Below are 24,433 nucleotides of genomic sequence, written 5' to 3'. Positions count from 1 at the left end.
TTTTAAGGGTTTTGCTATATGTTATCATTATAAGGACTAGTGGACTAAATATGTTAGTTTCTACCACTGGTATATGCACTCACACTATCAGTATGTAAAGTAGTCCTGCACCATGACCGTGGAATATATTTATTTTATGAAAAAAAATGATCTAGAAACGCATTAAAAAGCAAGTCTAGCCAGCTCTAGCTAACTTTATTATATGTGAAATCAGCATAGGGAATTTTTTTTTATTTTTAGAGTCAAGAAGGATATTGTGTAATATAGGATTTCAGAGGCTAAATGTTAGTCTATATGTAAAGGTGTTATCTAAGTTACACATAAAATTTAACAATTTAGTGATTTATCTAGGATTCCAAACTCTGCCCTTGGCAGGCAAACTGGGAAAAAACCCTCTAATTAGGACATACAGTAATGTACGTTTATAACGAACACGCTTATAACGAACTGACGGATATAACGAACTGAATTTTTGGTCCGGACTATTTGCTATAGTTATGCTGTATATATGCTTATAACGAACTACGGTTATAACAAACTAAAGTTAGTGGTCCCTCGAGTTCGTTATAACCGTAGTTTACTGTACTTTAACATTGCATTCAATAGTTTAGAACAAAGCACCAAAGCCTTATTTATCCTTTTTATTGGTCCTATTATCAGTGAAATACAAGTCACCTCTACATAGAAATAACATTGGGTATTGATTATAACAATAACTACACGAAATTTATTCCAGCCAGAATATGTCTCAAAGCGTCATTTTCAGTAGAATTCAGTGTAATCATATGGACTATTATTAGCAAAGTCTATTAGATGACACAGAATTTTACATGACTCAGGTCTCCATACTAATGGATAAAGTCAGAAACTGCAATTTATACATGACAAATTTAATTGCACAGTGAACACAAAGTAAGGCAAACATTTATACTTGTCTTCACTTCGATGAAGTCAATGTCCGTACACAGTTTTTGTGGGAATTTATCAGTGGTGATTGTCATAATACTTCTTTTCCTGGATACTTATCTATGTCAAGTGATTCATCATCATTAGTTATCTGGATAACTATTGATCAGACCAACTGAGGCTTAATTCCTATCATTGGCACCCCATACCTCTATTAATAACAATCATTGTGACAGTTTTGTCAACGCTTGCCATTTTGAGTGTATCTGTCTATGATTATAGCATGTTGGGTTGTTCCTGGTCATGACAGGCGTAGTAAAGACACGGTTTGTTCTGACTGGAAGTGTTTTTATAACTATTTCCCGGACTGTGACCGTGACAGGAAGTCCATTTCAGACTTACGTGTATTTCTCTCAATCAACCTCCAAGTCCCATTGTCATACCGCATCTGTAACAAACTGTCAAAAAAAAGACTCATTGAAGAATGTTTCAGCATTGTTCAGCCACAATTACAATCATTGATTTTCTGGTTGTTAGAATAGGGGCATCTTTTTTTACTGAAATAGGGGGTGGGGGATTTAATTTATGGCATGTGTTTGCCACAAAATTACATCTTTGGGTTAAAATGTAGAACTTAAAAAATATATATTTTTAAGAATCCAACTAGGTGAGTCCCGGCCTATTTTGTGTTCATTGGTAATTATATGGCCATGGAAGACAAATGCATTTGTGTTTTATTACTCACTTCACAGATCTGTCGACTATACTTTTCACACATGTGGAATAAAATTATGAGGACATAAATGTGTTATTCCCACTGAGTACTATATTTCGCTGAAAAACAAATAATAGTGTTGGAATTCTTTTGGATTTCTTTTGGCATGTGTCATGAAAAGGTCAAGGTCAGAGCAAAGTAAATCCCCACAAAAATGCTTTGTGGTTAGATTTTCTCAAAAAGTATTGTTGCATTTGGCATAAAACCTTGCATATAATTTCTCTAGGACGAGGTCCTTTTTCATAGACATTGATCAAGATTAGTCAAACATCAGGGTCAGCTTTCAGGTTTTTGTAAAACATCTTAATATCAGAGTCAGTTTTCTTAGCCATCGTTACCTTTACAGACATTGAAATATAAATTTACCTGTTTCTTTGGAAATGCTTCCACATCAAATGTCAATTACATTTATGTCAAAGGTCAAGGTCACCTTTGAGGTAATTTTGTGCAATGTAGTTGGAGGTCAAAGGTCAAGGTTACAAGAAAGAAAATAGGGTTATGGTTACACATTCTTTAAAAGTATTAATGCATTTATAAATAAACATAGTATATACATTATTTAGGATGGGGCCCTGATATTGAAAGATTTGTGTCACAAAAATCGAAGGTCAAGGTCAGCATTCAAGATTTTGAAATGTTGCTGGGTGGTCTGTGAAAGGTCAAAGGCTTCTCTTTGGTGCTTGTGGTGAAACATGTTTGCATCATTCATTGCCAGTTACTTTTGTACTTTAACCGATACTCCTGAGACTTGGAATTTTGTTGGATCTAAAGAAGTTTTGTTGATTAAGTTCAGGGAAAAAGTGTTTTTGGACTTGAAGCACATGACCGATCAGAGTATCACATACAAAATCGTGAAAGTGAAAGTCCGAATGTGTTTTCTAATCATCAGATCATGCAACCCAAAACGATTAACAAGCAGTATTGCAAATGACAGTTACAGGTTGTTATGGGATAAACATTTGAAATGGAAGAGGCTTTCCATAGCCCATGAGAAGTACTACCGTACAATCTTGATCATCCATTAGACATTCCAGAATTTTCTTTTGCTCAGTTTTCAAATTTTGAATCAAGAACTTTGTCAAAATGTTTCAAAGTGTAGTCTAGAAAGGAATTCACCATTTTGAAACTACAGCCATCAAACTTGAGAAAGTTGATTGGCTTATGTCGACTTCCTGTTATTGATTTCAATTGTCGGTGAAAGTTTACGAAAGGTCGTCCTGACATGACTGTTAATGTGATATCCTCAGACCTTTGTGTAGGGGTAGTGAGCACCAAGATAGGATTGGGTACAATCATAACAAATACTAGTACTAGTCACTGACCAGTTATCGCCATTTTTTTCATGTTATTTCTGACATATTACATGTACAAAGTTGGCTGTACCAATAACTATATTTTTTCGGAAACTATGAGCAAATGCACTTATTTCTGTCCGCAATCTCATTAAAATCAGATCTTAGTTCTCGCTACCACTAAACAAAGATCTGAGGACATCCCATCAGGGGTCACGTCACAACGACCTTTCATCTGACCAATCAGAGTGTCGCTTACCAGATCATGAAAGTGACAGTCGGAATGTGATTTCCATCATGCAGCCTCGAAAACTTTAAAAAGGGTATTCCGAAAGATAGTTACAGGCTTAACGACTGGATCTATACAATCTAGACAATATATTAGCCTCAAATTTTTAAGCGAGAATTTGTCAAAATATGTTTCGAAGTGTAGTCGCAGATTTGAAATTAGTGCCGTAAAGCACGAGAAAGCTGCCTTCTGATTGGCTAATGTCGACTTCTTGTCAGTCATTCCATTGGTCGGTCAGAGTTCGCGAAAGGTCGGTCTGACGTGACCTGTAATGGGATGTCCTCAGATCTTTGTTTAGCAGCAGCGAGAACTAAGATCTGATTTTAATGAATTGTTTTGTCCGTGGAATAAGATTCAGTTGATTTCAGTTGCTACAATAGGGAATCAAAACTGTTGAAATAGAACTTTCCCGTCAACTTGCTGTACCAGTTATCGCCATTGCAGCATGTGACACATGCTCACGCACACCATTTCCGTAATACAAATTAAATTTTTTTTTGTATCTTGGCTAAGAAATGAGATTATCAATTTGTCGTCTGCAAACTGACAAAAACCAATATTCTCCAAATTCGATCTGCACATGCTTATCCTAAACACAATGTACTATGGGGTTCGCGATATATACTGGTTATGTATTTTTGGAAATGTGGCTGAAATAGGTTTCAGAATTGTATTTTGGGGAAGAAGTGACAGATAGATAGAAAGCAATGACAGAACTGAAAGTGCATCATCATGTTGTTTGATTTATATTTTAGCGTGATTAAGTCACGTGACACCGCCCGCATGTCTTTTCTAAAGTTGTATTTGAGCAAGGTGATTATGGTGTTGTTTTTTTAAATATTTCCTCACAAGAGTCCGTTTTGTTCATAATTTTCAGATAAATATTCGTCTCTTCCATTGAATACGAGCAAAAGTAAAATGAGATCATGCGCTTGCTTTAATGGGGAGTTGGCGATAATTGGTCCTCGGCAACAACTGGTCTTTTCCAAGATGTTGACTGTGTTTGTATGTGAACATGGTATGTACTGTAGGATGAAGAATCTTTTTTAAAGAATCTTGGCTATGATCCTGATGATGGTCCAGATCTTTTACTGAAATGGGATGTCACCTAAACTTTTTATTACAGAACCTGTACCTAGAAGGTAACGAGTTAGCCTACCTCCCTGAAGACTTCTTCTGTTGTCTGTCCAACCTAAAATGGCTGGACCTCAGACGGAACTTTCTCTCTCGCCTTCCCACATCCAGTATTGGCAAACATCAGCATCTGCGCAACCTGTTACTGGAGGGCAACAATCTACGCACATTGCCCCTGGAGCTAGGTAAGAGCCACACACAGTTCTACATGACATGAAACTTAAACACTCAGACAGATGTTTCGTAATGACTTGGCTTAGGGATCCACTGAATAAGAATATCACAAATGTGGAATACTGTTATATGTTTTTTACTTTCCATTCTGTCAACTGAAAGGTTGTAATGAACAAAATGCACACTTTAATTCTTTTCATTAAAAAGTCATTTTCATTCCTTTTTTTCTCATCAAACTGATATTTTTTTTATGAGATCACTTTAATATCTTTTTATTTTTATTTTTTATTTCAACCACCAAACCAACATTTCAGCTTGTTAATTCTGTAAACTAGGTGGTTGTAAAAAACTCCATGTCTTGTCTGTCTACAGTCTGTACCAAACAATTTTGCATCTACATGTACCTCTTTTGTCAGTGATGATGCAAAATGCGGTGGATGTGTTGTGTGTTACACATTATAAAAATGGGTGATATCCTCAAAATGTTCTCTCTTTTCAAAGATAAATATGCTAAATGATTTTTAATTCTGTTTCAAATAGGTTTTGTGAGTACTCTGCATGGCCTCAACATCACTAACAACCCATTGGAATTCCCTCCCCTTGAAATCCTTGAAAAGGGAACAGTGGAAGTGCTGAGGTTTCTCACTGAAATGTTAGAGGCCAAATCTGCCAAGTTTACAAATGGAGGTTTGTAGAAAGATTAATAGTTACTGTTACAGAAGATATTTTGTGTTCTTTATATATTGCAGTGTTCAAGCGGTCCTTATTATTAGTTAAAGATTTATGGCGGGGCCCTTGATTCAAATGCTATAGTGGCAGAACAGAAGAACCCCAGAACCCCATAATTTTAAAACACTGAAGTGCAATAATAAATCATTGGTGTCATTTGTAGGCAATCAGACTATAATTGATGGAAGTTAGCTTTGCGAAGTCTGTAAGTAAGATAACGGTTTTACCTAGATCAACAAAACGAGGTCTTAGGGACGCCGAATATTTAATTTCAAGGATCTTTATCATGTTTATAGGATATATGGTGTCCTGTAAAGTAATAATATTGAATAGTGTACTGTACTCTATGATTTAATAATTATCTTAAATACAGGACATTTAAATTTATACTTAGTATTGTTGTGCGTCTCTCAAGATGCAATGTATATATTTTTTCTGCATCTATTCTATACATTTGTGCGTACTGGACTTACATATCTGTGTCATGTAAAACGCTGAAGATATCACTAAAGGTGTGATGTTCAGAATTGACAGGTTAATATTTGCTGGAAAGGTCTAAAAATTGAGAACTGCAATATTAGTTGGATTTTATGAATTTTTAAAATATCTGCAAAATATTTACATTAAAGGTCATAACTTTGAAGCTACCTGGACTTCAGTAACTGTATTACTGTAATCCAGAGTATGAACACTGTTCGTTCACGCACAAGTCAGCATCTAATGATGTATGCTGACTCCCCAGATTCAATACTACTGAGTAAGGAGGACAGCTCCAGTGATGATGAGTGGGACGGATCCCTGGGAGAGATTGCACGCATGCGACAGCGTGCACGCTCAAAACACCATCAGAAGTCGGCAGGGTCCAACTCCGACATCGGTGGTCTGGTTCCTCACTCTGCAGAGCTGCATCGACCAGTTAGCTATACAGATATCAAACAACAGCATTTAGAGAAGTTGAAGAAAGTCGGAGCATCAGGCAAGTTAGAGAGGTAGGTTCATCAGGACAGATGAATGAGAGCGATACACTGCTTTTAATCACAAACTCTTCTTCACAGAGCTCTAGATAATTTTTGAGCCATTGATTAAATAATTTACTTTCTAAGTATCATTCTCATTTGGTATTGATCATTTTCTTAGGGTATTCAATATTTTTTGCTCCCTTGTCTAATTCATTGGTGTTTTTTACACCAATCAGTAGCACTTTTTTTAGTAATTATGCTTGAAATGCTTTTTTAAGTGACTGCTAATTTGTATCTGTTCATGTGCCGCCCCAAGTCTGTGACAGGATTCATGAACTCACAACAGCCAAATATCAAATTAACAATAACAAAAGTAGCACCCTTGTATGCATTATTCACTGCAGTAGAGTCAATTTCTATGTGATGACTCAACGTAAAGATATGTAATGATATACAGGTACACTTGTTTAAAACGAATCATTGGGTAACAGAATTTTGTTATATAGTGTAGCTCTATATTATTGAGGTATCGGTAAATCTTGTAATCCACACACCCTGTCCACTATTTACTTATGCAAATCTAAGCACGATATTTCCTCGCTTGATCGAATACAGGATTCACGTTATGTCAGGTTATTAAGTACAAACATTAACTTTTTTATGATAGTTTCTGGAATGTTTTTGAAGTGGAATGACCCCTACATTCGAAATTGATTGGAAAAGAACCCATTTGTTAAGATGAAGTCCTTTGACCCAACCTAGGTCGTATGCATACTGATTATGCATAATCCAAACCAGGAAGTGATGTAAACTATATAATCCTTAAAGTTGACCAAAGAATAATTGACAATTTGCATATGACATATTTCATAGGTTACTAAGTGTTCGCCATGATGATCCATTATAAATTAACGACCACGATAATATAGCATACCATCCTACTATTGGGGGTTTCATGCGTATTTGTACGCATAAAAACTCAAAATCAATTTAGTAATGGTAATTTATTTGACGTATTTTACACAAATATGTAGCTTATCTGGAGCTCTGTCTTTGTCTTTCCCTATTACTGATGCTGTATAAAACATAGTGCCTGACCTCTTGACATGATTACGGTGTAACAATACACGGACTCTGTGCCTCTCCGTACTCTGTGCCACAATACAAGGTCATGTAGCAATTCAAAATGATCAACTCTGGATGTTGTGATGGAGAAATCACTTGAATCTGTTGATTCTACTTCTGGAATATATATACTCACTGCCAAAAGAAACGGGAACCATAGAAACATATAGAAAAGTATGTACGTTAAGAAGAGATGTTTCCAATGTGTGCCTCTTAATGTCAAAACCGGGGCGGTCAGGTAGCCTAGTGGTTAAAGCGTTCACTCGTCACGCCGAAGACCCAGGATTGATTCCAACATGGGTACAATGTGTGAAGCCTATTTCTGGTGTCCCCCACCATATATGGCCGGAATATTGCTAAAAGCAGCGTAAAACAATACTCACGCACTCACTCACTCACTCACTCACTCACTCACTCACTCACTCACTCACTCACTCACTCACTCACTCACTCACTCACTCACTCACCCATGTCAAAACCGACAATCAGTCAAGTGTTACCACAGAGTGTCTTTATTCTTATCACGATTTGCTGCACATGATTTTACAAGCTAATCCTTCATGAGACGAATGGTGCATCTTGAGTCATGGATCTATGACGTCACATGTGATGCATTCATGAGCATCGGTTTATACAATATACCAGTATGTTTGTTTGTGCATCGAACAAAACTAATATCTCTTGAATATGAGTAAGTCTTCATTAATTAACCAACATGTATGGTATTTGCATTTCTTTTGGCAGTGAATATAGATACAAGTGATTTCTGCGACTTAAACTATGCTATGGTTGATATATAAATTCTCTATATTATTGCATTATGACCTATAGTTGGGTCCATTTTACTTGCACAAAATGCACGCATGGAATGGCCAGTGACTTCCTGGCTCAGAATCAACTGCAACAACAATAGCATGACGTCATCATAATGATTTTTAACTTTGGAATTGTAAACTTATTCGATTAACATTTTTGTCAAGATATGAACAGAGTGTCAGATTGATGGGTTGAAATTAAACATAAACACATTTGGCTCTGAGTTGCCAGTGTCATGAGGGTGTACATGGGTTTGCTTGTATGTCCAGCCTGCTGTCTTACCTGTGATGATTGTTAGACCATTGCTTGCATGATCCTGTTTAGTGATGTAATATGACCACTTCTTGCACATTCTGAATCAGGCCTAAAACAAATAATATGGTTCCGATTATCTGACTGACCCTAATTAGAGATACTGGCCCAAACCTCTTTTAGAAGTACCCACTGTTTGTGACAAAAAACAGATTGTACACATGAAAATAAATATTACATTCTGCAAATTTTACAGTTGTTTTCCAACATAGTTGTTAAGTTTTAAAAAGAAAAAAAAGCTTACACGCCTACCATTTTGTGAATATTGTTTGTTGTTAAATGCCACACTCAGCAATATTCCAGCTATATGACGGCGGTCTGTAAATAATCGAGTCTGGACAAAACAGTCTAGCGATTGACATCATGAGCACTGTTCTTCAAAATTGGGATATGATGACATGCATCAACCAAGTCAACGAGCCTGACCCCCCCGATCTCATCGGTCGCCTTTTGCATAAGTTACAAGCTTGGGTTGATGAAGACTAATTTAAACCTGGAAAAAGTGTTATCAGAACCACATTATTTTTATTAGGCCCATGATGATCTTTGAGCACTGCTTAACCATTTGCTTCTAATATTACTTATTTGAGCACTGCTTGCTTCTTCTAACTCTCTCCTTGACTGCTCAGTGCTGCAATCAGGAAACTCCTCGCACGCAAGAGGAGCTCCAAGAGCTTACTGATGACTCCAAAGAGGATTCCAGGTCATGCAAAGGGGGACAGGTGGGAATTGTTGGGTGGAGAGGTGTGGGTGGAACTGTTTGTGTATAGGGGTGTGGGGGAGAACTGATACTTGATGGATTTCAAGATGGATTGGCCTGTTGGGTAGAAGTAGTCATGGATGGATTTTAGGGTGTGGAGTATGATGGAGGGAGTTTTGGGAAGAGTAGTTGTTGTGAAGGGGTTTGGGTAGACTAGTAGTTGTGGAGGGGTTTTGCTTAGAGTAGTGTGTTTGAGGGTGGATTGGTGTGTGGGGGATAATAAGTCATGAATGGATTTGAGGGTGGATTGGCGTGTGGGGTAGAATAAGTCATGGATTTGAGGGTGGATTGGTGTGTGGGGTAGAATGAGTCATGAATGGATTTGAGGGTGGATTGGCGTGTGAGGTACAATGAGTCATGAATGGATTTGAGGGTGGATTGGCGTGTGGGTTAGAATAAGTCATGGATTTGAGGGTGGATTGGCGTGTGGGGTAGAATAAGTCATGAATGGATTTGAGGGTGGATTGGCGTGTGGGGTAGAATAAGTCATGGATTTGAGGGTGGATTGGTGTGTGGGGTAGAATAAGTCATGGATGGATTTGAGGGTGGATTGGTGTGTGGGGTAGAATAAGTCATGAATGGATTTGAGGGTGGATTGGCGTGTGGGGTAGAATAATTCATGGATTTGAGGGTGGATTGGTGTGTGGGGTAGAATAAGTCATGAATGGATTTGAGGGTGGATTGGCGTGTGGGGTAGAATAAGTCATGAATGGATTTGAGGGTGGATTGGTGTGTGGGGTAGAATAAGTCATGGATTTGAGGGTGGATTGGTGTGTGGGGTAGAATAAGTCATGAATGGATTTGAGGGTGGATTGGCGTGTGGGTTAGAATAAGTCATGGATTTGAGGGTGGATTGGTGTGTGGGGTAGAATAAGTCATGGATGGATTTGAGGGTGGATTGGTGTGCGGGGTAGAATGAGTCATGAATGGATTTGAGGGTGGATTGGTGTGTGGGGTATAATGAGTCATGAATGGATTTGAGGGTGGATTGGCGTTTGGGGTAGAATGAGTCATATATGGATTTGAGGGCAGATGATGGTGTGGGAAACTAGTCAAAGAAGTAGAATTTGTATTCTCACTGCCACATTTGTTGCTGCTTCAGTCAAGTGAGCAGTCTATTTGTGCGGCTCAGATAATAATTGTCCTTATTTAGCACTAAGATCTATTGCTAGTGGTGCCTGTAGTGAAGCTCATTTCTGGTGTCCCCCGCCGTGATATTGCTGGAATATTGCAAAAAGCGGCGTAAAACAATACTCACTCACTCACTCACTCATGGTGCCTGTACTAGGTAGTGAATTTAAAAGATTTTTACCCAAACTGCATCCTAACATTCAAACTGTTTATGCAACTAACTTTGATCACTTGTTTATTAGAGAATAGCTGCACTGTTACCATTAGCGTTAACATTATTTAGTCATTTCTGGGTCTGTGGCCATGCAGTTGGTTGTAAGCATGGACTGTAAGAGAGTACCTTTTAACTTGTTCAGAAGGAAATCTGGTTCGAGTGTGATGTCATGGAAGGTGAACCAGTACCCCGAGCCCCCAGTGCCAGAGTATGTGGACCTGCGCATGGCGGAGGAGAGAAAGGCTGCCAAGATACGCGAACTCAAAGAAAAACAGGACGCCATCCTGCAGAGGAGGAGGTGAGTAGGTCGGCAGATCAGTACACCAGTTTTTTAAAAAGGTATTGACCTAGCCATGCTAGCATGGGTGGGTCAGTGGTGTACAGTACCCTGCATGCTGGCACTGACAGAGTTACATTCCTTTGCTGCCTGGATCTGCTGGTTTGAATCCCATATTTACTCTTATGACCCTTGATCGGTCAGCTCCATGTGTTTTATATGGTAAAGATCAATGACATGTTATTTTTTGCTTTCTTTCTGCACACCATGGTCAGGGCTCGATTTAGCTGAAAAAACTTACACAAGTGCAACCTGTTAGCGAAACATGCAAACTAGTATTTATGTCTACATGTCTACAAAATCTTTCAAATATGTATCTTACCCTTGTCCACACAATATCAATCTAATTTGTCATGCTTTTGGGGGCTTTACATCATCAAACCGTGGGTACTTCAAGATTATGTGCACATGTTTCATCTTTGATAAATTTATGGGATTACGGTGCAACGATGTTTTCATGCCAACATGCAGCTGATGCAAATTAGACTAGTTCCTTAAATCCCTGATGATATAACTGCAGTACTGTTCATTGTGACTCACGTATGCCGTTATGATTCTTCTCTAATAAATATGTATTGTGTTCTGTTTTTTCATGAATGTTTGTCTTCATTATACATTTTATGATGTGATTAAATGACAGAGATTCCCGATCGGACATGTCCGGCGCATATGACCATTTCCGGATGCCTGGTATGGCCCCTTCAGTTGCTCGCTGAGTGTCAGGTAAAATTGATGGCATGCTTTCAATTTCAGAGATGAACAGATGTTAAAAGACTGGAGAGAAGAAACAAAGAAACTAAAGCAGAAGAAATACTTCGAGAGTGTGCAGAAGGGAACCAAAGGTGAGAATGATGTATGACCATCTAGGTTTCAATCAAAGATGGCTGGTGTTCCAGCTAAAGGTAGAACATTTTTATGGAATGTTGTTTTAAAAGTCTTATGATATTTAATCCTACTGTTATATTGAAAACTGTTTCAATCTCCCTAATAAACCAGATCAGATGCTACTGCAGAGCAAAGATCTGAGGACATCCCATTGTAGGGCACGTCAAATTTTATTTTTTTAATGAACTTTGACCTGCCGATGAAATGACAAACAAGTTGACATTAGCCAATCAGAGAGCAGCTCCTTGAGCTTTACAGCACTAGTTTCAAAATGGCGCCTTGCCAACTTCCATTCCAGACTTCGTTTTGAAAAGTATTTCTTGATTCAAAAATTAAAACATGAAAACTGCAATGTCTGATACATGGCCAAGATTGTATAGCAAAACTTCCCTTGGTCTGTGGAAAGTCTCTTTTGTTTCAAATATTTGTCTGATTGAAGTGAGAGATAGACGATGATTTTGAGGGAAATCAGTCGTACAGCCTGTAACTGTCATACGGAATACCCTGTGTGAACCTTTCCAAGGTTGCATGATTAGAAAATACATTCACTGTCACTTTCCCGTTCTGGTAGGTGATGATGCTCTGATTGGTCGGATGAAAGTTGTTTTGACGCGTCCCATAATTAGATGTCCTCAGATCTTTGTATAGCGGTAGCAAGAACTAAGATCTGATTTTAATAAGGTTGAAAACTGTTTTGGCCTCTGTTCCTGCCATTGTTTTAAGCACATCTTACTCATGTGTTATGGGCCCTTTCATTGAAAGACATTTTGTCAAAAAGATCAAGCTCAGCATTCCAGGTTTTGTATTTCCTGGTTACATCATTGTCAGATTCTCAGGCATAGTTACTTCTACAGGGATGGATCTTTAAGATTTTATTTTTTTTAGAATCCTATCCCATCAAAAGTCAATTTGCATTATGTCAAATGTCAAGGTTTTTGACAGTAGAGGATATCCGACGATGGACTTATTCAACACAGACCTATAATAAGTTTATGGTTAGTTACACTTTTGCGAAACAATATTGATGCATTTATCATTTCACCTAGTATATACATCCTTTAGGATGGGTCCCTGATATGAAAAGATTTGGGTCAAAATATGTCAAAGGTCAAGGGTCAAGGTCAGCATTCAGGTTTTAACATGGTTATATCATTGTCACTTATTTTTGGCACGGCTACCTCTACAGACGAGAAACTTTATATTTGCATGTATCTTTACAATTCCCACCCAATGAGATGTTGGTGGCATGTCCGTCAGTCATCAAGGTCAACTCTTTGGCTATTGTGAAACATGGTTGTATCATTCAGTGCCAATTACTGTTGCATGAGTACTTGTACTCCAGAGATTTGGAATACTGGATCATAAGATGTTGTCATTGAATAAGGTCAGGGTCTGGAAAAAATGTTTTGACTGGCAGTACCTGGCATGATAATATTTTGAGAGCTTTGAGGAAATGTCAGTGAAGGTGCTGCTCCTGTCTTTTTCATGTACAGCAAACACATCTAGTATCCTGAAGTTCTTCAAACAGCATTGGAAATTCAGAAATTAGTTCATAATGTTGTAAGATCAACCAAACTATAATTCGTCAGTGTGACAGGTATTTGGACATCCTGTCTATGATAAAGATGGTTTACGCACCAGAGATAAAAGCACATGCAAGTATCGTGATACATATCAGATCATGAGCAAGGAATCATGATACTTATCGGATCGTGCAGTTGGTGTATCGTCCCAGCCCTACTTCTTACTGAGTCAGTCACTTGCTGTTGGGGGGGGCACGGCTGGCCCAGTCGTCTAAGGTGCCGCGAATCGTCGGCAGAGTTGCATCCCTTAGGCACGCCAGAAACCTATGATTGTGGGTTCGAATCACGTTTCGCCCTGATTATGTTTCTAGGTTTGTCAGCACCAGACCCGTGCTCGTGGGTTTCACCGAAGTGGTAAATGTCTGAGACCTGCATCACTTAGGGCTTTCCTCCCACATTAAGCTGACACGCCGTGATATAACTGGAAAACTGTTAAAAACGGCGTTAAACCAAACTCACTCACTGACTCACTCACTTGCTGTTGACAGATTTTTTGGATCCTGCGACACAGGCTCCATACGGGTTTGACAAGGAACAGCTCAAGATGATGACAAATGAGGAGAGAATCAAGGTGAGAGACGAAGACCACTTACCAGGAGAGACAGGATCAATATTACCTTGTTTGACTTACATTTTGACTTAACAGATTATCATTAATTATCTAGAAAATTAGAATACATTCTAACTGTTTGTTTTCCAGCAGGATGTGAAGACGGCTCATGAGCGTATCCGGCGTGCGATATCTCCTGCTACTAGGCAGAGAGTTGAGGAGGAGAAGTGAGTCTGTCCTAGTCATTCTAGCATTACACACAGAAAGACTTCATCTTTTTGTACAAATACCAAATTTTTCTTTTTTAAATTGTAGGTGTTGAAGTATTCAGCATATAATAGGCTGGTGTGTTCACATACAGCTTTCATGCCATCGTATCTTTATAATAAATGTTTTACAATTAATTTCAGTGAAATTTCCAAGTGGAAATGGGAGAGATAATTATATTTGTTCTGATCTTATGGGAGATCTTTTTTTAGCCTGATGCAGTAACTAAATAGCAGATAACTATTCACCATGGGTTTTTTTATGCTACAGGTATAGCAGTACATGACATCATTACTATTTTTAAAATCGGGTGTTGAAGTTCAAAATAAGCAGAAAATATTTGTATGGTTTAGTGTTAAGCATCAAAATTAAATATGAAAGCAATTCATAAACAATGATAATATAAGGGTAACGCTATTTTTCAGGGCGTTATCATTTGCAGAAGTCTGAGGTCTTCCATTAACGGCCCGACGAAGGAGGGCATTTGAAAAGACCTAGGGCTTGTGCAAATGAAAATGCCCTGGAAAAAAGCGTTTCCGTTATTATAGCTAAAATGGACGGAATTTATTATCAAATAAAAAGAAACAACAATATCGGTTTTGAAACATTTACTGCAATCGACTCGAATGTCACTGACCCACTTTTACAAATACAAAAACATCATAGAACAAACCAGATGACGTCACTATTGAATGTGACGTCACCAATCCCTACCCTATGACACCACCTAACAATGGGCGTGATAATGGCCCGTCATCAAGCAATATGAGGGCATTATCAAGTTTCAGTGGCCAGCTGATTTCTGATAACATGCAGGCGGTTTCATGATAATTCTATCCATTTTAGCTATAATTGTATATAAACAGAGAAATATTACTCATAAGATAAGTTTCATAATTGCATGGATCAGTTGGTGACGTTCTTCAGGGCCACATTTCAACAATCATAAGTATTTCTTATTAACGTTCAAAACTAAAAATTATCTTTATTTATGTTACCATTTGATTCAGGTCTTGTGGGGGTCAAGCCCTCTAAGCCCTGCTATTTTAATGAGGCAGCTAAAAAACTTAGAAACTTACTGAGAAAAAGTTTGTGCTCATTACTGACCAGTATGGAGGAAGGTACTCTGTATTCTAATCCATGATAGTTTCAATGACAGAGTTGTCTAATATTTTCAAGAGCCTAAATGTTCTTTATCTGGATGTGATGTGCTAAAATCAGGGTAGTACCCTACTGACATCTTGTGTTTCCTTCCAGAGCGGCACGGATTCAAGAACTGGAGAGACGAATCAAGGACCATACATCCAACATGGTGGACAGGCGGAGACGACCCAAGGGCACTCCCCAGGAAGAGATGGAGGCGGCCAAGAGGGAACTAGCTGTGGTCAGTACATGGGGGTAGGGGTGTGGTCAGCACATAGAGAGGGGTGTGGTCTGCACATAGAGAGGGGTGGTAAGCACATAGAGAGGGGTGCGGTCAGCTTAGAGAGGGGTGTGGTCAGTACATAGAGAGGGGTGTGGTCAGCACATAGAGAGGAGTGTGGTCAGCACATAGAGAGGGGTGTGGTCAGTACATAGAGAGGGATGTGGTCAGCACATAGAGAGGGGTGTGGTCAGCACATAGAGAGGGGTGTGGTCAGTACATAGAGAGGTGTGTGGTCAGCACATAGAGAAGAGTGTGGTCAGCACATAGAGAGGGGTGTGGTCAGTACATAGAGAGGGGTGTGGTCAGTACATAGAGAGGGATGTGGTCAGCACATAGAGAGGGGTGTGGACAGTACATAGAGAGGGGTGTGGTCAGCACATAGAGAGTGGTGTGGTCAGTACATAGAGAGGGGTGTGGACAGTACATAGAGAGGGGTGTGGTCAGCACATAGAGAGGGGTGTGGACAGTACATAGAGAGGGGTGTGGTCAGTACATAGAGAGGGATGTGGTCAGCACATAGAGAGATGTGTAGTCAGCACATAGAGAGGTGTGTGGTCAGCACATAGAGAGTGGTGTGGTCAGTACATAGAGAGGGGTGTGATCAGTACATAGAGAGGGGTGTTTACAGCACATAGAGAGAGGGGTGTGGTCAACACTTAGAGAGAAGGGTGTGGTCAGCATGTAGAGAGATGCGGTCAGCACATAGTTGTGGTCAGCACATGGAGAGAGGGGTGTGGTCAGCAAATAGAGAGATGTGGTCAGCACATGAAGAGGTGTGATCAGCACATAGAGAGAGGGATGTGGTCAGCGCATAGAGAGAGTGGTGTGGTCAGCACATAAAGAGAGGGATGTGATCGGCACAGAGAGAGGCGTGTGTGGTCAACACAGATAGAGGGGTGTATGGGCAACACAGAGAGGGGTGTATGGTCAGCAGACACAGAGGGCATGGTCAGCACATAGCGAGAGGGGGTTGGGTGTCAGAATGCATGTGGTATTTGCTTAGATAGACGGCAATTAACATCTGCATTGATCATTGTGCAACACTCTTTGACATTTATGTGTTAGAGTACTTCTATTCTTAATGCATCAGTTGTTAACTTCAGACAATCTGTTGTAATATCCAACATAAAATGTCAAGGAGAAGGAAAACTGAAAGCAAAAATGAGAGCCAGTGGAACGTTTAGTTGCATAAACTGTTTAAAAAAACAACTGAAGGCTGAAGACATACATGAACAGCAAATGGGCAAATGGCCTTGTGTAGGTGCGTGTGTGTATATAACTTGATACATGTATGTTTTTTATAATTTTACGGATGTCACCTGAGCCATCAAAATATGATTCATTAGTCGAGAATGGTTTTGTTTCTTTGAGTTGTGTGTATATATGCTGCCTGTTTTGTGGACTAGGTAAAGGCGCTACAGAAAGATTTGATGAACCGGTACCAGGAGCTGAAGCTGTGGACATCAGGTGGCTACTCCATGTCACTCACTCACTCACTCACTCACTCGTGTCTTGTCTCTCTCTTCACACATGCTGGGGGTCGTCAGACCATCTGCAACCTACTCTCATTCAGTGGTGTAGTAGTAGTAATAGGATTTAGACAACTTGGACCATAGGAGGCCCGTTTGAGCCCAAAATGGTGATCACCGTGTAGAGCTACGTCCCTTGGCCATGCCAGGATCCAGTGATCCCAGATTGGAATTCTAGATTGACCTCATTTATTATTAGTTGTTAGCACCATGCATGTGGGTTTCACCAAAGAGGTAAATGTCTCTGACTTGCGTGATTCCTCAAAAGTTCAGCTCACAATGAAGAACTGAAAAACTGTTCGTGAAATCAAATCATCATCGGTTTGTGAATTGATGTGATGATTCATTAGCTGTATTCAAACTATTCTAACAAAGGACACCAAGAATATGACAGTATGTTGCATATGTGTTGGCGCCACCAGCTGCGTGGGGCACATCGTCTCTAGTGTTCGTGCATGTGGCATCCGCAGATGTCAGCAGTGATGATCGTGCAGTGTGCAGCGTTGTCTTAGCGTTTAGTGTCGTGTACTGAAATACTGAGCAAACCCATGATAAGTCATTGCATGGAACTAAATGTCTAAACTATCAGCTCTGAAACATGTATGGTAAATGTCATAACACCATAACTTTGATCAGAAAAAAGTCACAAAGTGGGGTTATTTTGTTCCTAAGGATCAAAGTCTTGTTGAAGAATATATGTTTCGGTTAACAGAGAATGCCATGTGGGTATAAGAGGGGTGACTCTGGGTTCAACATCTTACAAATGTAGATCATGGTTTGCCAGTAAGAACATGAACATGTATTTGAGCTTCTTGTTTGTAGAATTTGTTGTAGTTTGACCGCCTTGTCATGGTCAAGTAGCCAGTGTCCAGCAGTAGCTGTTGGTCAGCCATGTCCAGTCAGTAGCTGTGGTAGGCCAGCAGTCTGTGGCAAAACCTTCTGAGTCTAGTTGAACAAATAAACTTACTAGATTAGAGTCATTTTGCTAGATTTGGTAATGCTACTTTACCTCATGCAATTTAATGTAAAATATTCACTTGCTCAATTTGTGAAAACATTTAAGGATATCCGAGCAAAATTGAAATTTGTCTAGCTCCTGGGATACTTTGACAGCAGACTAACCGACTTGGGGCTAGTGCTAATTTGCATCCATACTTAGGTTTTGAACTAGTGGCTACGTTGGTAACCCTGTAGAAATGTTATAACAGCCCTACCCAATGGGATTCTGGGTACAATTGGTCCCCAGTAACCTGTTCTTGTCACATGAGTCGAGGGGCGGTCGGGTAGCCTAGTGGTTAAAGCATTCGCTCATCACGTCGAAGACCCAGGTTCGATTCCCGACATGGGTACAATGTATGAAGCCCATTTCTGGTGTCCCCCGCCGTGATATTGCTGGAATATTGCTAAAAGCGGCGTAAAACCAAACTCACTCACTCACTGACATGAGTCGAAATAGGTGTAAGTCTTGAGTAAGTGATCTTTGAGCATTACAGTTTATTCTTAAGTGTAGGCATCAAAACCATCATAGCTCTGAACAGGCCATTATCAGATATTCCCCTGCAATATATGCAGGATATATGTGTCTGCAATGCACTGTATCAATCAGGGGCACTGTTTCTCAAAGCAATCATAGTGAAAAGGCTCTGACACTGACAGGACAGTCGTGTTGACTAACAGGATTGGCACCCATGAAGATCTGGGGTAGAATAGGTCTTCAGCAACCAATTCTTGTCGTAAAAGGCGATGCTGCTTGTCGTCGGAGGCAACTAATGGGATCGGATGGTCAGGCTTGCTGACTTGGTTGATGCAAGTCATGGTATTCCAATTACGTGGATCGATGCTGATGATGTCAATCAGTGGATTGTCTGGTCCTGACTCGATTATGTACAGACCACCGTCATATGGCTGGAATATTGCTGAGTGCGGCATTAAACAACAAACAAACAACAGGATCAAGTGGTCAGGCTCACTGACTTGGTTGAAGCATGTCATCATGCATTGATTAATGCTCATGATATCAATCACTGGATTGTCCAGAAAACAAACATAGCACAATCGTAGTGTTAAGTTTGTTGTGGAGTAGTATCCAGGAAGCGGGCATATTTGTGTCATTTAGCCATGATGCAGTGATCCACTGGTCGTGGGTTTGAATCCCAGATTCTCCTACTTTATTATGTTTGGTTTGTCGGCACCACACCAGTGCTTTTGGTAAAGGTATACAATATGGGTCACCAGGTTTTCCAGGCACATGAAACTTATACACAGTGTTGACCGTAAGCGGATCAAAGTGTCATTCTAAGTTGTTTAAGTTCCTTTGTGACAGGGAAACCTTCAATCTTGCTTCGAAACACTGATGTGTGAAGCAATCCCAATTTATTGATAGATGACAGCAATTCCCTCTGTGACTGACATTAAGTATTAGTTGATATTAAGTTTAATGTGACAGTTCTTTCATTATGTTATTTGGCATTTGAGTATTGATTAGGTTAAAGATGAATGCCCTACTTGGAGAAATCAAAATGCAGTACATTAGTTCCAGGTTTTGCAGTTATCACTTGACATTTGTGATAGTTCTTTTTTGGATGGGGTTTTTAATGGGTGTTTGTGTCAGAACAACAGAGCTAGCCACCTTGGTATGGAACTGACTATTTTGTTATTGGGAGGATCAGGTGCTGAGAGTTAGTTTCCATGAGTTGATAGACCAGTTTTTGTTGGTGTCCCATTCACTACCACCACACACATAACCATCCAGCACCACCATACACAACACACGACACAAACACACACACTACTCACACCCATCACCACACCACACCACACCACACCACACCACACCACACCACACCACAACACCCAGCCACCCCGGACACACATAGCATCACACACTACACACACTCTCACACACCATACAACACACATCACATACCACACACTTCACACCCTCCCATGCACCACCACCACACCACACACCACCTTCACACCCCTCACACACACCACCACACCCCACATGCTCTCACACCCTTCTCACACACCACAACACATATCACATTCTACACACCCCTCTCACACACCACCACACCACACCATACACCACATACCTCACACACACCACCACACCCCACATGCTCTCACACCCTTCTCACACACCACACCACATATCACATTCTACACACCCCTCTCACACACCACCACACCTCACCCCTCACACACACCACCACACCCCACATGCTCTCACACCCTTCTCACACACCACACCACATATCACACCACACACCACACCCCTCACACACACCACCACACCCCACATGCTCTCACACCCTTCTCACACACCACCACATCACACCACACACCACACCCCTCACACACACCACCACACCCCACATGCTCTCACACCCATCTCACACACGAACACACCACACCACACCACACCACACCACACCACACCACACCACACCACACTCCACCCCTATCCCTAATTGCTTGTCCACATCTTTCCAAACCACGTCTAACTGTATTTTAGGAGTGCCCCTGCTGTTTTCTCATTGCCACTCATTGCCTATGATCACTTTGCAGTTCCATCACAAAGTTCCTGACACTAAACTGCCATAATACATGTTCTCTTGGATACAAATTAGGGCTGGTACAAGTCTAAATTTACTACCCAGGTTCGCGACCCTCTATTACCCTACCCTACCCATCTACCCACTGTAGCGTCAAGAGTTGGGTACAAAATATCTGATTACAAATTGTTTTATCAGACCCCTGGGAAGAAATATTTAGGTACATCTATAAAATGATCTGGTCATGCATTCACTGGAGTTGACTACATCCGCATCTTTACTCAATACATACAAATGTCAGGGAATGCTTGAATAGTCAGAAAGTTATACAACATCGGCAACTTGTAGGTAACCATGGAATTGTGGTAGGGAATCTTTCTCATTAAACGACATATCACATGACTAATCACGGGTCTGGATAGTCCTGTGGGTACCCGGGTTTCAACTCAGTACCCACCCGACCCAAGTACCCGAGTACCCGAGTTACCCATCACATATATACAAAATGAAATTAAAAAAAGAAAAAAGGTGAGAAATTCTTATAAAAGGGTCATCATTGTTTTACATATTTCAACTGTTAAATGAGAAAAATTGCAAGTTTTGAAGGGATGGTCTATTGTTCACGATATGTGATCACAGTTTACATTTAGAAGTTCATGAAGTGCAAAGGATGTATATCTGTAGAGTTTCATATTTACCGGTGCTCTTGAATTGTGTTAAATTTTAAATATAGCTGTGTGACCCTACTACCAAGAATTGCCACGTGAATCTCAATATTGTCATATGAATCTCAGTATTGTCATGTGAATCTCAGTATTGCCACATGACTCTCAGTAAAGCCATGGAATCACATTAGCACGATGTGAGTCCAATAATACCACTGCTTGCCTGCCATGACAGTTACAACACAGTCAATCACATTACTTCCACTGCCTGCCACGTGAATCAATGTTTTGCCACATGCACTGCACCTGCAGAATCATATCAAGTTTTTGTGAGATAGTCATTTTCACACTGGTTCTGTGCTATTTCAATGTAGTTAATAACGTAGTATTGATACTACAGCTCCACACATCAGCAGATAGCTCATTTCAGTGGATACGTTATGAGCAGTGTAGCACATTATGTTGTATACATGGAATTAATTTCTATTTACCTTTATTCAATATGAAAATCCTGTAAGAATATAAAATTGCTTCTCTTAACGAACATTTTGCACAGTATTCAAAAAATATTCTATTACCAAGACTACAGTGAAATAACAGAAACTGACAGGAAATGACTGTTTGGCAAATACCTTTGCTATGATGATGAAGCTAGTCTGCCTGTAGATGTTCTGTTTCAGTCACCATACAGCATCTACTTGCTGCTGATCCTGTCTGCTTCCTTGTTGGGGATTCTGTTGTATGTTTGGAGATTAATCAGCCTGTGTCATGATCTCTTAAGCCTGCTAGACTGTTACACTTAGTTTGCAATTTAGGCAAGATGCTTATATTCGTATTTGTGTACGTTTTCCGCAAAATCTTAACAAAATGAATGCTTTGCATATTTTTGTAGGAAAATACTGTTTTTTTACGAGACAAGCTTATCTAACACTGTACATATGGCAACATGTGAGGAACCACTTTTATTTTTCATTTTTTCCTCACCTAACCAAACGATAAGAAAAGATCTGTAAACCATAAGAAAGGCCTGGCTTTATACAATTAGTCAGTCATCTGGGTTGACGCAATTCGCTGGGCAGAGTTGCCTCCCTTGGGCACGTAAGAAACCTATGATTGTGGGTTCGAATCCCTGTTCGCCCTGATAATGTTTCTAGGTTTGTCAGCACCATACCCGTGCTCATGGGTTTCACCAAGTGGTAAACTTTTAAGACCTGCATCACTTCAGGTTTTCCTCCAACATTAAGCTGAAACTGCATGATATAACCATGATAACCAAAATACGCAGAATAAGCATCGTTAACTCACTCACTTCTATAATTAATGTTCCGATTTTTTGCAAAGGACAGTGATACCATTGCCAGAAAATAAACCTAGTCTACTTAAGGTTCAGACATGTGCTTGATGCTGTGACATCATAAGAACCAGACCGCCTCCGTGGTCTAATGGTTGAGCCTCCGCCCGGAGAGCGGAAGGTCCGGGGTTCGATCCCCAGCCTCGTCATACAAAAAGACGTTAAAAGATGGTACTTGTTGTTACCCTGTCTGGCGCTCGGCATTAAGGGGCTTAAACAAGGACTGGTCGGCTCGGAGTCAGTATAGTGTGTCTGAGTGGGATATTCATGTTAAACTGTGGCATGGTATCTCAGTGGGCTAGCACTATAAATCGGCATCAGTCCGGACTTGTACAAGCAGCCACACACACACATATACACGTGCATACACGTCGCTATATAAGTGCAATAATCTTAAACCCCATTTCACCTCACCTCATAAGAACCAGACAAATGTTTCGAGGAGTAGTGCTTCTCATGTAAATTATAATTATGCTTGCTGACTTGGTTGATGCATGTCATCTCATGCCAATTGCTTAGATCAATGCTCATGTCAATCACTGGATTGTCTGGTCCAGTTTTATTTACAGACTGCCATCATATAGCTGGTGTATTGCTGAGAGTGGCGTTAAACAAATAGCTTACTAACATATACATCTCATGATGTTCTATGTCAGCTGAAGCCACAGTGCTTAAAAATGTTTCCTGTTTCTTGGGGATTTGGTGGTTGAAGATCTTACAAGTATGATTCAATGTTTGGTTTCATATCACATTAATATATAAGGGAAAAGAAAACAAGTACAATTTAATATTAGGTTTTATAGACCACTAACATATTGGGGGAAATATTTGAGAGGTGATGGTACATTATCTTCGTCATTTATTATATTGTTATAATAATTGTTAAATCTTTTTATGAAAGTTTACTAAATAAGATACAACAATGATGTTTTGATTGACTCAAAAAGGATGTTTATTATTTTAATTACCAAGCCTTTGCTTTCTCCCCATTTATAGGTTTCGTCCTTTTGTATGCAAATTTATGCACTAATTGTTTGAAATATGTTTTTCTGAAACTGTGCATATGAACTATGCCATATGAACTGTGTGGACGTCAGTTGACGTTTTAGAGATGGAGACAGTTATATATGATATGATATCATATTTTTTAAGAGGTACTGATTAAGATAAGAATTAAGAGTGATCAGTGTTTATGTTAGGAGACTATTAAATTTTTTCCAAAGACTGACTGTTATGGTCTTATGAACAAAACTTCTAATTCCAACTGATCTGTTTTTACAAAATCTGACAGAAGAGTATTTGCTACCTTTCCTGGTTTCCCCTCAGTTCATATTTCAAATAACCCTGTGTGAGATAATTATTGAGAAATTAACTACATATGTATTTACATATAGAACCTGCAGTTTCTCAACAGTTTCTCCGCTTTGTTTTGTGTACCCCTTCAATGTCTTGTCCTCATGAACCATCACTACATGTTGGAGGGGCCCGTGAAGATCCGGGGTAGAGTAGGTCTTCAGCAACCCATTCTAGCCTTGAAAGGCGACTATGCTTGTCATAAGAGTCGACTTACGGGATCAGGTGGTCAGATTCGCTGACTTGGTTGATGCATGTCATCACATCCCAGTTGCATGGATCGATGCTTATGATGTCAATCACTGGATTGT

At 39.8% G+C, this 24,433-nt stretch overlaps 1 protein-coding gene across 4 annotated transcripts in view; it reads left to right on the top strand.

The window, feature by feature from the left end:
* LOC124145674 (leucine-rich repeat-containing protein 27-like) overlaps nucleotides 1-24,433 on the top strand; it is a 32,103-nt gene that overhangs the window by 3,108 nt on the left and 4,562 nt on the right. For 2 of the 4 annotated variants that reach the window (XM_046515547.2, XM_048393420.1), the window contains exons 2-11: nucleotides 4,389-4,581; nucleotides 5,111-5,257; nucleotides 6,042-6,288; nucleotides 9,141-9,233; nucleotides 10,759-10,914; nucleotides 11,707-11,795; nucleotides 13,910-13,992; nucleotides 14,122-14,198; nucleotides 15,496-15,622; nucleotides 17,071-17,131. In XM_046515547.2, coding sequence (XP_046371503.1) covers nucleotides 4,389-4,581; nucleotides 5,111-5,257; nucleotides 6,042-6,288; nucleotides 9,141-9,233; nucleotides 10,759-10,914; nucleotides 11,707-11,795; nucleotides 13,910-13,992; nucleotides 14,122-14,198; nucleotides 15,496-15,622; nucleotides 17,071-17,131 — 1,273 coding nt within the window. The remainder of the gene's footprint in view (nucleotides 1-4,388; nucleotides 4,582-5,110; nucleotides 5,258-6,041; nucleotides 6,289-9,140; nucleotides 9,234-10,758; nucleotides 10,915-11,706; nucleotides 11,796-13,909; nucleotides 13,993-14,121; nucleotides 14,199-15,495; nucleotides 15,623-17,070; nucleotides 17,132-24,433) is intronic. The other 2 variants (XM_046515545.2, XM_046515546.2) reach the window with 2 other exon arrangements.

The sequence above is a fragment of the Haliotis rufescens genome, unplaced genomic scaffold (genome assembly GCF_023055435.1).
Source record: "Haliotis rufescens isolate VD_foot unplaced genomic scaffold, xgHalRufe1.0.p SCAF_12, whole genome shotgun sequence".
Taxonomy (NCBI): domain Eukaryota; kingdom Metazoa; phylum Mollusca; class Gastropoda; order Lepetellida; family Haliotidae; genus Haliotis; species Haliotis rufescens.
The sequence above is the reverse complement of the archived record's forward strand: the minus strand, read 5'-3'. Positions and strand labels throughout refer to the sequence as shown.